General features: G+C 38.8%; 1 protein-coding gene across 9 annotated transcripts in view; it reads right to left on the bottom strand.

Annotated features, from left to right (window-relative positions):
• The window catches only part of DTNB (dystrobrevin beta), a 239,718-nt gene that overhangs the window by 190,967 nt on the left and 36,069 nt on the right, over window positions 1-12,682 (bottom strand). For all 9 annotated transcript variants that reach the window (XM_042982350.1, XM_042982349.1, XM_042982351.1 and 6 more), the window contains exon 4: window positions 7,451-7,664. In XM_042982350.1, the coding sequence (XP_042838284.1) occupies window positions 7,451-7,664 (214 nt within the window). The remainder of the gene's footprint in view (window positions 1-7,450; window positions 7,665-12,682) is intronic.

Raw genomic sequence — 12,682 nt, 5'->3', positions numbered from 1 at the left:
ATTTGTACTCTTACGAAGCAGTTTAGAGCATTGTATAACTTAAGGTCAAAATAATAACACAGACAAATACCATAGGTCATCAAAGGGATAAAAGTGGGGTTGGTGGTAAAAAGTAAGGCTACAGAGTATATAAAAACTTGAGCGGGGTGGGGTAGCGGTTGGGGTAAGTATGCTTGGAGAGAAATGGGAGTATATCATATTAGAAAAATTGAGAAGTGCCTCAAGTAGTTTACTTAGAGCTTGGTATGTACAGGGAATCAAGGAATGATACCATTAGAAGTGAGGGTACGAATCTCATTCAAAAACCACAGGGAGTTTTGGAAGGTTCTTGAGGTGAAAAAGGTGTCTTAATCAGATTAATTTGGAGGTACCGAATGGACTAGAGATCTCTCTGTTACTACCTCTCTCCTCACTTTCAGAGAAACAAAGGCAAGGAAAAAGTAACACACTCAGAAGAAGCATGCCCTTTCTTGCCTTTTCTTAAAAACAAAAACAAAAAATAGGGGCACCTGGGTGGCTCAGTTGGTTAAGCATCCAACTTTGGTTCAGGTTATGATCTCACAGTTTGTGGGTTCTAGCCCCACATCAGGCTCACTGCTGTCAGCATGCAGAGCCTGCTTCAGATCCTCTGCCCCTCTCTCTCACTCTGCTCCTCCCCTGCTCATGCTTTCTCTCTCTCTCTCTCTCTCTCTCTCTCTCTCTCCCAAAAGAATAAATAAACATTTAGGGGGCCCCTGGGTGGCTCAGTCAGTTAACCGGTTAATTGTCCAATTTCGGCTCAGGTCATGATCTCACGGTTCTTGAGTTCAAGCCCCACATCGGGCTCTGTGCTGACAGCTCAGGGCCTGGAGCCTGCTTCAGATTCTGTGTTGCCCTCTCTCTCTGCCCCTTCCCTGCTCATGCTCTGTCTCTCTCTCTCTCTCAAAAATAAACAAATATTTTTAAAAAAATTTTAATAAATAAACATTAAAAAAAACAACAATACAAAAATAAACACATAAAAAGGAGACATTAAGATAAGGCCAAAATAATTAGCAAAAAATTGTTTTTCTGAAATATTAGCTAATGGTCAAACCCTTTTCAGATCTGCATATCCTGGAATCAAGAAGATTCTTTGAAAATTAACATGAATGCATGACTTCTCTTGAAAGAAAAGCTACAAAATAATGAGTAAGTGATGGGAAGAGTAAGTGAACTTCAAGTTCACTCATTTCTGCTCCCTGAATAATCCTGGCACCAAGTACTCAGACTGTGACTCAGTGAACCAGTTCTGGTGACACCACATCAAGACACCCACCAGGCAGCGTGGGGAACGCAGGGCAGGCAGGTGGGCTGTCCTCCTCCTGGTCCACCAGAGCAGCTGTTTCTCTCCATTTCACACAAGGTTTCCGCTGAGGATTTCACCTTTTTAAAACACCCCAAATCCCTACCTCATTCTCCACCAACCCCCGGAAATTTCCTAAAGGAGTTATGCTCACATCCTTGCAAGAGTTAAATGTGCTGCTTCTGTGAACCTCAAACTCTTCCCACTCAGTCCTAGTTCTCTTCCACTTGTGTTTGGCTGTATTTTTTCTTGCCATCCTGAATCCATCTGACAACAAGCAGAGATAACAGTAAATACTGTACATAAATATATCAAGTATTTATGCCTCCCAGGATATGATAGTTTTGCTTAAAAATCACAAATGAGGGGGGCGCCTGGGTGGCTCGGTTGGTTAAGCGTCTGACTTCAGCTCAGGTCATGATCTCACAGACCGTGAGTTCGAGCCCCACGTCGGGCTCTGGGCTGATGGCTCAGAGCCTGGAGCCTGCTTCCAATTCTGTGTCTCCCTCTCTGTCTGCCCCTCCCCCGTTCATGCTCGGTCTCTCTCTGTCTCAAAAATAAACGTAAAAAAAAAAAAAAAAAAAAATCACAAATGAGGAAGACTGTAACCTAACGTTATCTTTTTCAGCAACGTCCATTCCATAATACGCTAGCTGGGCATATTCAAAATTTAAGGAATACAACTGCTTTATTTAGAATGAAAGAGTTTGTTTTTGCTTTGTTTTTTTATATTGTTTTGTTTTTAGCATTCAGTATTAAGAGGAAACCATGGAAACTTTTAAATATGTCCAAATTGTCAGAGCAAGACTTTAAAACAGTTCTTAGCCATATTTCCAAACTACACAGCAACTTTTTCCATATTTACCCATCAAAATTAGATACATAAAACTCATTACACTAAAGAAATCTTTAGATTGTTCAAAGTATCAAGAGTGTTTTATACTGCTCTTTTAGATGGTAAACAATAACTCTGACCTTTCGTTAATATGTTCAATACTGATGTATTTTGAAGATTTTATCCAAACCTAGTTTCATTAGATGTATGATTTTTTTATAGGTTTGTTCCATTTGAGGTGTAATTTCATTCCATTCTAAGCAGTAGTATTTCTTGGAGCAAAGCTGAGGGAAAATGGTACTGCAACACATTAGAATGTAGGCACTGGAATATTTACATATGAAATAATGATACTTGAGATCTGCTTCAAAGAAGGCATGAAAAGAGGGAGGGTGGAGGTGAAGATCCTGAGGATACAGATGAGGTAAGTTTGGGGATGTGCTGGTAATTACTGAAGCTGAGTGATAGATAGCTTGAGATTTATTATAATATTCTTTCTATGTTTGTAAATATCTGAAATTTTTCATTAAAAACATTTGAAGAGAAAGATATCCTATGAAAAGTAAATGGAGAGAACATATGTGCAACACATATAACCAAGAAAAAACTGTCATCGAGAGTCTATGAAAAGCCCCTATAATCAGTACAAAAAGAAAAAACAACATGCTAGAACAACAGGCAAAAGATACGAAGAGGCATTTCACAGAAGTAATATATTTGGTTAAGAAACCCATGAAGACATGCTTGATAATCAAGAAAATGCAAATCAAGACAACAATGAGGTATCACTTAGCAAAAACTAAAAAGTCTGACAATTCTAAAACTTTCAGAAAGAATGTGGATTGAAAGGATCTCTTATGCACTGGTATAATTTGTTAAAATAATTTGATACTATCCTCTAAAGCTGAATTTCATGTACCGCACCTCCCCCCCACCCCGAATTGGCAATTCCATTCCTCAGTTTAGGACCAAGAGAGCAGTCTAGAACACTTGTACGCATGAGCCAGGACGCTCCAGGCAGTGCTGTTTCCCGCAGCAAGAACCTGGAGAAAACGACAGGTACAGTATTACAACAGAACGTTGTGCAACAGCGAGAATAACTGAACTATGGCTACATGCAACATGAATGAAGTGTTACAATATATTACTGAATGGGGGCACTTGGGGGCGCCTGGGGGTGCCTGGGGGCTCAGTCAGTTAGGCAGCCAACTTCGGCTCACATCATGATCTTGCAGTCCGTGAGTTCGAGCCCCGCGTCAGTCTCTGTGCTGAAGGCTCAGAGCCTGGAACCTGCTGCCGATTCTGTGTCTCCCTCTCTCTGACCCTCCCCCGTTCATGCTCTGTCTCCCTCTGTCTCAAAAATAAAAAACGTTAAAAAAAAAAAAACATGAAATGAATGAAAAAAGTAAATGAGGTAATAGTACAGACAGCCAGACAACATGAATTTCTTTTTTACAATTAGTAAAAATAATTAAAATTAACACTGTGTTTATGCCTATATACGTGGGGAAAAAACTGTTAAGAAGAACACAGTAATGCAAAATCAGAATCGGATTCACTTTAGTTATGTGCAGGTCAGTGGGATGGGACAGGAGAGATAAACCTAAGTTATTGCTAATGTTCAAGTTCCTGGGTTAGTAGGGCTCACGATGTTTATTACCTCTAAGAATGAATGAGGGAAGAAAGTACGTGTAAAAAGATCAGTTAGAAGCCACGGAAGCAGTCCAGGCAGAAGATGATGGTGGCAGGCTGGGTGGTAGTAGGGCCAGAGAGATGCACACAGATCTGAGCGAGTCAAGATGTAGAAATGGGGGCACCTGGGTGGCTCAGTTGGTTGAGCATTCGACTTCAGCTCAGGTCATGATCTCACGGTTCGTGGGTTCGAGCCCCACATCGGGCTCCGTCTGAACACTTGCTAGGAGCCTGGAGCCTGCTTCAGATTCTGTGTCTCGTTCTCTCTCTCCCTCTCCCCTGCTCATGCTCTGTCTCACCCTGTCTCTCAAAAATCAATAAATGTAAAATTTAAAAAAAAAATTTTTTTTAAACAGATATAGAAATGACAGGCCTTGGCAACTGGCATGGAAATGGGAGTGGAGAAGAAGGAAGGGTGTAAGTAATTCTCAGGTTTCAGATTCAAGGAGCTGGGTGGAGAACGGGGCCGTTTAACAAGAAAGGGAGCCACAAGTTTATGATGCTCAGTGAGCAGTTTCGGGTTGACACGTAGCCATCTCCTTCATAGCTAGTCCAACCACCGCCACCCCACCCCCCCCACCACTGTGAGGCATCATGTAATGAGGGGAAGAATTTAACCACTCTACTCCAGAGACACAAATCCTGATCTGTTTGAGCTAAAAAGCATCACATCTACACATGCATGGCCCAAATGCACATTTCTGGAGGGAGGCTCATATACTTTTGTTTGGTGTTGAAAGAAACCAGCTCTCTCCCGCTACCTAGACTTGAAACAGGAAGCATGTAGCAGCTGACAGCAGGCATTTTTTGATGTAGCAAAAGGATGAAGCTGATACAAGAGGAGGGCAAAACCACAACCACTATGAAGAGAAAAATGGAAGCGAGAGCTCTGATGCAAGAAGACAGAGGGCTGGCCTGCCTCTGGGCCTCTGGGCTCGTTGGTGATGTGAGCCTATTCGCCCACTGCTACAAAAGCACACGCGTCAGTGGGCTTCCTACTGCTTACAACTAAAGACGCCGACCTAACACAGACTTTGGTGATGGAAAGGGAGTTTGCAAATCACAAGCCCTAAGTAATGGAATTGGCTCAACTGAAGAAGAGTAAGGAAGAGTTCTTGTCCCTCAGCATCGCCTGCTGTACCTTCAGACCAGACCAGATGACTACCACCAATATTATTATACTAAAGACCTGATAAGGAAAAAAATGAGGCTACCCAAGTGTTTTGGCTATTCCTCATAGCTTTTACTAATGTCCTACACACAGATGTTTACAACATTGTTCTCTGTGTTTTAGTTGTCAAATATAAGATACTGTAAATCCTCAGCAGAAAAAGAAAATAATTCCTAATAAGATACACACCTGAGGAACAAAGTCTGGATCCTATTTGTTTCTTACTATTGTTTTACAGCCTTACAATGTATTTTAATTGTAACAAAACACGGCTGGCCAAAATTTGACTGTAAATTCAGAGGTAAGGGAATTTAAGAATAATCAAATTAGTGCTTCAAATTTTAACTTAGGAATTATAAAATATGAAATCCTGAAAATATTAATTAAAATAAAGAACTAGAGGAGTGCCAGGGGGGCTCAGTGGGTTAAGCATCCATCTCATGATCTCAGCTCAGGTCTTGATCTCAGGGTCGGGAGATCAAGCTTCACGTTGGGCTCCACGCTGAGTGTGAAGCATACTTAAAAAAATAAAAAAACTACATACTCTACATATCAAAGGCACTCTCCAGCCTAAGTAATAAAGAGGCCAATCAATACAGAGACTAATATTTGAAATATTTCACAAAATGCTACGATTTTCAAAAATAAAATTCCAATAACCAGATCCTTTCATTTTTCCAGTATGTGAAAGCCAATCTCAAATTACTAGAGTGAAACAAGATGTTATCATATATACATATACATACATATGTACGTTACGTACGTACATATATATACATATGTATGCACAGGCGCACACGCGTGCACGCGCACACACACACTCAAGATTTCAAGGTTAGCAGTGATATAAGGATTTATTGATGCCTATGGCCAAAGTTTTAAATAGGATATGATGTGAGAATTACCAAATTCACCACTGACATACTACAGTCCTTCCTCTTCTTAACTTACTCATCTGTTTTTGTTTTTCCTAGTTCTCTGCAGCATGCCCTTCTATGGATTGTCTTCATATGATTTACTGTTTGCTTACTGTTTTCCGTTGTCTCCCTCTGGATGTGTCTAGCCATCTCTGAATATGTCCCAGAATCTCTGCACCTTCTGCTCCTAAGTTGGGTATTCCTGTTCTCTCTCTTGCTATCTCTTTGCCTGCCTTCTTCCTTCCTTAGCCATCTCTTTGCTCTGCCTTCTTCCTTCCTCAGCCATAGTACTTAACTTTTTGATATGGTTATAGAATCAAAGTTTATATAATTTCTGCTTTATCATTTTTTAAAAGTAAGATGACTTTTATTTCTGATTTTGTATAAAAAAAATTTTTTCTTGAATTAATTTGTATTGCGCAACCCTGAACTGATTTACTCACTGAGTTAGTGTCATGATATGTACTGCTTATTCACCACAGAATAACATTTTTACTAAGGTCTTTGTATCCAAAGAGTCATTCCTTGGACAATATAAAATTAACCTTATGGATTCACTAATCAAATTACTAAAAAAATGGCATTCAAATTCTGGGACTTATGTCTCATGTGTACTCTTGTTTTAAAAATTCAAATTTCCTAAAATAATTTTCTATTAAATAGATACAATATTTAATTTGATAACATCTTATAAAAATGTTATAAATTTAGTGAGTGCCTATGTTGTGACCTGACTTTGTCACCTGCAGAGTTTTATCAAGGCACAGAATCTTCAATATTATGAAGTATAATAAATAAAAGCATTTTACAAATGTATAAACTCAAAGTAGGTCTACAGGGAGAAAAAAATGAAGCAGAAAGAATTAACCCATCCAAAGTGGACGGTTGTCAGTATAGCAGAAATCAAAAATCTAAAGTCTTGGTTCCCGGAATATAAACATTAAATTCTATGCTTCCATCATTTATGATTTCTTTTTTGCTTTTTATAATGCCAACTTAATTCTCTATGAATACAAATATAGCAAATTATTTGTTTTAATTTGTAGCACATTTAAATAGTTTTCTTCTAGTGTTATAAGGTGTATAAGATAATGTTCTGCACTGAAAAAAATTAAAACAGCATCCTAAACATAAAGAGAAGAAAACAAGACTAGAATCAAGGGGCATTTACTATTCCAAAGTAAAGAAAGGTTAGCTTCAAGGTCAAATAGAAAGCCTCATAATCAAATTCACAACTTAGCTATACTTCTCTGGATAGAGAACAGCTATACTAAGGTACTTACAATTTTACCAAACACTGTGTCTCAGTGTTGTGATTCTCCATAATTTTATGGAGTTTAATATGTGATAGTAAGTCACTCTGGCATTTAACCAGTCTTTAGAAGGAACTCATATGGAGTAATTTCCCTTTTAACTGTGATTCCAAGTTGACAACTCAGCAACACACTCTGGAAGAAGGATGACTAAGACATAAACATTCTTAAAATGAAGTAAACATATAAGGTACTAGCCTGTCATATGCAGCAATCATAAAGTTGAGGAGGAGGCTGATCGACTGCTCCACACTGATTTGGTGAGTAGAAGGAAGGCGCTTGTTCAGCTGGTAGTAGACAGAGGAGATGACAGTTTCGAGTCGGGACACGCTGATCTCAGTGGTATGGTCCAGTGTATTAAGGCCATTGTCTCGGAAGGCTTCAATCATGTTCCAGATATCAACAAGATGGACTGAAACACAAAGAAAATAAATTGTCAACAATTTAAAAGTTTTATTTCACCAGAAAGATCTAAGAACTTTTCATTTATTTATATCTCATAGAATAGTGAAAGGAGGCAGAATAGGACCCCAAAACATGCCACTTTGGCATAAGGATTATTTTGAGCTAAAGACACTTGAAAAACAGCAGGTGCCAAGAAGGTCATGTTAAATTCCTCTTTTTTTCCTGAAAGCAGGAAATAAACTCCCAAGTGAAAGATGCCCTCCCTATTCCAAAGGGAAAGAAACATTCTTATCCCCAGAGACAGTGAACTGAATCCAAGAGAAATCTGCATAGACTTTGTTAAAATAACCCTTATCTTCCTTGAGTCTCCCCATATATTTTAGTTACTTTTCCACAACTGCTACTCCTTCCTCCCTAGTGTATCAGCACTGATGCCTCCTCACCCCTTCAGTTCTTCATTTTCCTATGGGAGCTCCCAGGTACAGGAAAACTCTGCGTGCAAAACTGCCAATCTGTCTATGTCCATTTAATTCTCAGGCCCAACCAGAGACCCTAAGAGGGTAAAGTTTTGCCTCCCCTACAATAGCATCAAAAGTATATATTGTAAAATTTAACAGAACCTCAAGGAGACAAATTTCATAAGCTTAGTGGGAGAAATTAACACATTTCCCTTAGTAAGTGATAGAGGAAACATGCAAAAGCATAAGTGCGGATATAGACAATTAAGAGTAGGCATAAAGGGCACTATATGAATTACTGCCCCTAGTGATTAGAGAATATGCTTTATTCTCAAGAGTGCAAACCACCTGTCTGAAAATTGAGCTTATCCTGAGTCATAAAGCTAATCTAGGCAAATTTCAAAGGATTCAAGTAATATCAACCATGTTCTCTGATCAAAATGAGATTGTCAGAAATCATCAAAAAAAAAAAAAAAACACTTTTCAAATAAACTTTATGTTCAGAAATGAAGAAACACAATACTAGGGGATGTCCTTAATCTGATTAAGGGTATTTACAGAAAACTGCAACAAACATATTACTTAAAAGTAAAATGTTGAAAGCTTTTCCTCTGATATGTGAATAAGATAAGAAAGGCTCACCATCAAATGTAAATTGGTATGGCCACTGTGGAAAACAGTATGGAGGTTCCTCAAAAAATTAAAAATTAAAATACTATATGATCCAGTAATTCTACTACTGGGTATTTGCCCAAAGAAAACAAAGACACTAATTTGAAAATATATATGCACCTCTATGTTCATTGCATCATTATTTACACTAGCCAATATATGGTTGCAACCTAAGTGTCCACCAATAGATGAATAAGTAAAAAGGATGTGGCATATATAGAGAATGGAATATTACTCGGCCATGAAAAAGAATGGGATCTTACCATTTGCAACATGGATGGACCTAGAGGGTATTATGCTAAGTGAAATAAGTCAGACAGAGAAAGACAAATACCATATGATTTCACTTATACATGGAATGTAAAAAACAAATGGACAAACAAACAAAAAACAGAACAGGCCCATAAATACAGAGAACGAACTAGTCCTTGCCAAAGGAAAGAGGGTGGGGGGATGGACAAAATGAGTGAAGAGGAGTGGGAGATAACAGGCTTCTAGTTATGGAATGAGTAAGTCATGGGAATAAAAAGCACAGCATAGGGAATATAGTCAATGGTACCGTAATAGCACCGTATGGTGACAGATGGCAGCTACACTTGCGGTGAGCATATTGTAACATACAGAGTTGTAGAATCACTGTGTTGTGTATGTGAAATAAATGTAACATTGTGTAGCAACTACACTTCAATTTAAAAAAAGGAAATGCCAACTATCATCATCTCTATTGTATTTTGGGTCCTAAACCAAAATAAATAAGCAGTAATTATCCATGTAAGTTTCAGAAATGATGAAATTTAACTGTCATTATTCAGAAATGACAAACTTCTACACATAGACTATCAAAGATTCTCCAGATAAATTACTAAAACTGATATTTGAGTCTGGAATGATTGCTAGATACAAGTCAAGATATAAAAGTCACTGTATTTCTATCAGTAACAGAAAATGAAATTTTAGGGGTGCCTGGATGGCTCAGTCAGTTAAGCATCCAACTCCTGATTTGGGCTCAGGTCATGATCTCACAGTTGTGAGACTGAGCCCAGTGTCAGGATCTGTGCTGGGTACGGAGCCTGCTTAGGATTCTCTCTCTCCCTCTGCACCTCCTCCAGTTCTCTCTCTCTCTCTCTCTCTCTCTCTCTCTCTCTCTCTCTTTCTCTCTCTCATTTAAAAAAATAAAACAAGGGGCGCCTGGGTGGCTCAGTCAGTTGAGCGATCAACTTCAGCTTGGGTCATGATCTCATGGTCCATGGGTTTGAGCCCCGCATCAGGCTCTGTGCTGACGCTCAGAACCTGGAGCCTGCTTCGGATTCTGTGTCTTCCTCTCTCTCTGCCCCTCCCCTGCTCATGCTCTGTCTCTCTCCATCTCTCACAAATGAATAAACATTAAAAAAAAACTTTTTTAATAAAATAAAATAAAAAAGAAAGAAAAAGAAAATTAAATTTTATATACTATTTATAATAGTATCATAAATCATCAAAACTTTAGGAATAAATCCAATGGAGGAAGTGCAAATATCTCCACAAAAAAACAAAAAAAATTATAATTTAACTGGCAGAAATTAAAGAGCTAAATAAATGGAGGAACATACCATGTTCATTGGAGGAAATGTCAATATTAGAAATATGTTGATTCTCCCCAACTTACTCTATAGATTCAGTGCAGTTCCAACAAAATGCCATAGGGCTATACATTAAAATAGGATAAATTTTACTATATGTAAATTATAACTAAAAAGAAATCAAGAGGGGAACCTGGGTAGCTCAGTCAGTTAAGTGTCCAACTCAGTTTCAGCTCAGGTCATGATCTCACTGCTTCACAGGTTCAAGCCCCACATCGGGCTCTGTGCTGGCAGCATGGAGCCTACTTGCGATTCTCTGTCTGTCTCTCTCTCTCTTTCTCTCTCCCTCCCTCTCTTTACTCCTTCCCCACTCACATTATCTCTCTCTCAAAATAAATAAACTAAAAAAAAAAAAAAGTAAAGATAGAAAAAAATCCCAGCAGTGTTGTTTTATTGTTTCTTTTCAGTAGAAATTGTTAATTAGATTCTAAAATTTATATGAAAATAAATATAAAAAGGCCAAAACTGTCCCAATATTAAAAAGAAAAACAGAACAGGGGAGCCTGGGTGGCTCAGTCGGTTGAGCGTCTGACTTTGGCTCAGGTCATGATCTTGTGGTTTGTGAGTTCGAGCGCCACGTCGGGCTCTGTGCTGACAGCTAAGAGCCTGGAGCCTGCTTCGGATTCTGTGTCTCCTCCTCTCTCTGCCCCTACCCTGCTCATGTTCTTCTCTCTCTGTCTCTCAATAATAAATAAACATTAAAAAAAATTAAAAAAAAAAAAGAAAGAAAAACAAAACAAAGTAGGAAGACTTGCTCTGATATTAAGACTTATTATAAAGCTATAATAGCAGTTACTGGTAGGATAGACAAATAGACCAGTGGAACACATGAGTCTAAGAGCATATACGGAAACTGCTATGAACATTCTTTTTTTTTTTTTATTTTTTTTAATGTTTATTGATTTTTGAGAGACAGAGACAGAGCACAAGTAGGGGAGGGGCAGAGAGAGAGGGAGATACAGAATCCAGAACAGGCTCCAGGCTCTGAGCTGTCAGCACAGAGCCTGACGCGGGGCTTGAACTCACAAACCGTGAGATCACGACCTGAGCCGAAGTCGGATGCTCAACCAACTGAGCCACCCAGGCGCCCCTGAACAATTATACATTTCTCCTAATGAGTATGAAGAGAAGATCTGGAGGCAGTGAAGAAAAAAGGATAGTTTTTTCAATAAACCATGTAAGGGACAATAGAACATATATATGGATAAAACTGAAATTTTACTCCTACTTAAACTATACACCCACAGAAAAAAAAATTTTTCAGGTTGATTAAAGAATCATATGTGAGGGATGCCTGGGTGGCTTGGTTGCTTAAGTGTCTGACTCTTCTTTTTTTTTTTTTTTTTAATGTTTATTCATTTTGAGAGAGAGTACAAGCAGCGGAGGGGCGGGGAGAGAGTATCCCAAGCAGGTTCTGTGCTGTCAGCACAGAGCCCAACACAGGGCTCAATCCCACTAACCGTGAGGTCACGACCTGAGCCCATATGAGCCACCCAGGTGCCCTGAGTGTCTGACTCTTGATTTCAGCTCAGGTCATGATCCCAGGGTCGTGCGACTGAGCCCCACATCAGGCTCCACACTGAGCATGGAGCTTGCTTAAGTTTCTCTCCCTCTCCCTCCCTCCCTCCCTCCCTCCCTCCCTCCCTCCCTCTCTCTCTCTCTCTCTCCCTAGCTCACGTGTGAAAAAAACCATATGTGACAAAATAAAGCTTCTAGAACAATGCATCTTTTTACTGTACATTACTAATGCCACTAGTCTGTTTTCAAACTCAACACTGCACACATACACTACCATTTCCCAAAAATAATTACAGGAAGAATTATTAAAATGGTAGTTGCTCTGATAGTGATTTTCAAACTTTTTTTTACCACAACCCACAGAAATATATTTAACATACACACACACACACACACACACACACACACACACACACGTCTAAATATATAAAAAACAAAAGTTTCACAAAATACTTTGTCTTACCATATAATTCGTGTTCTGATTTCTTTTCTTTCTCTTTTTTTCTCTATTATGTGCTTTAAAATCTGGCTGCAGCCCATCAGAATGATTTCATGAACGATTAGTGGGTCAAAACCCATAATTTGAAAAACAATGCTTTGAGAAATCAGAGACTTCAGTTTAAGATGGCATGGTAAACTCCCTAGAGAGAATTTCATACTAGGACTTTTAAGTAACGCTTCAAGTAGGGTAGAAGTATTTAGATGTAAAGTGACTTACCCAACATCATGTGTTTATAGTAAATGCCAAAACCAGGACT

This window comes from Panthera tigris, chromosome A3, assembly GCF_018350195.1.
Source record: "Panthera tigris isolate Pti1 chromosome A3, P.tigris_Pti1_mat1.1, whole genome shotgun sequence".
Taxonomy (NCBI): domain Eukaryota; kingdom Metazoa; phylum Chordata; class Mammalia; order Carnivora; family Felidae; genus Panthera; species Panthera tigris.
This window is presented reverse-complemented; position numbering and strand designations above follow the sequence as displayed.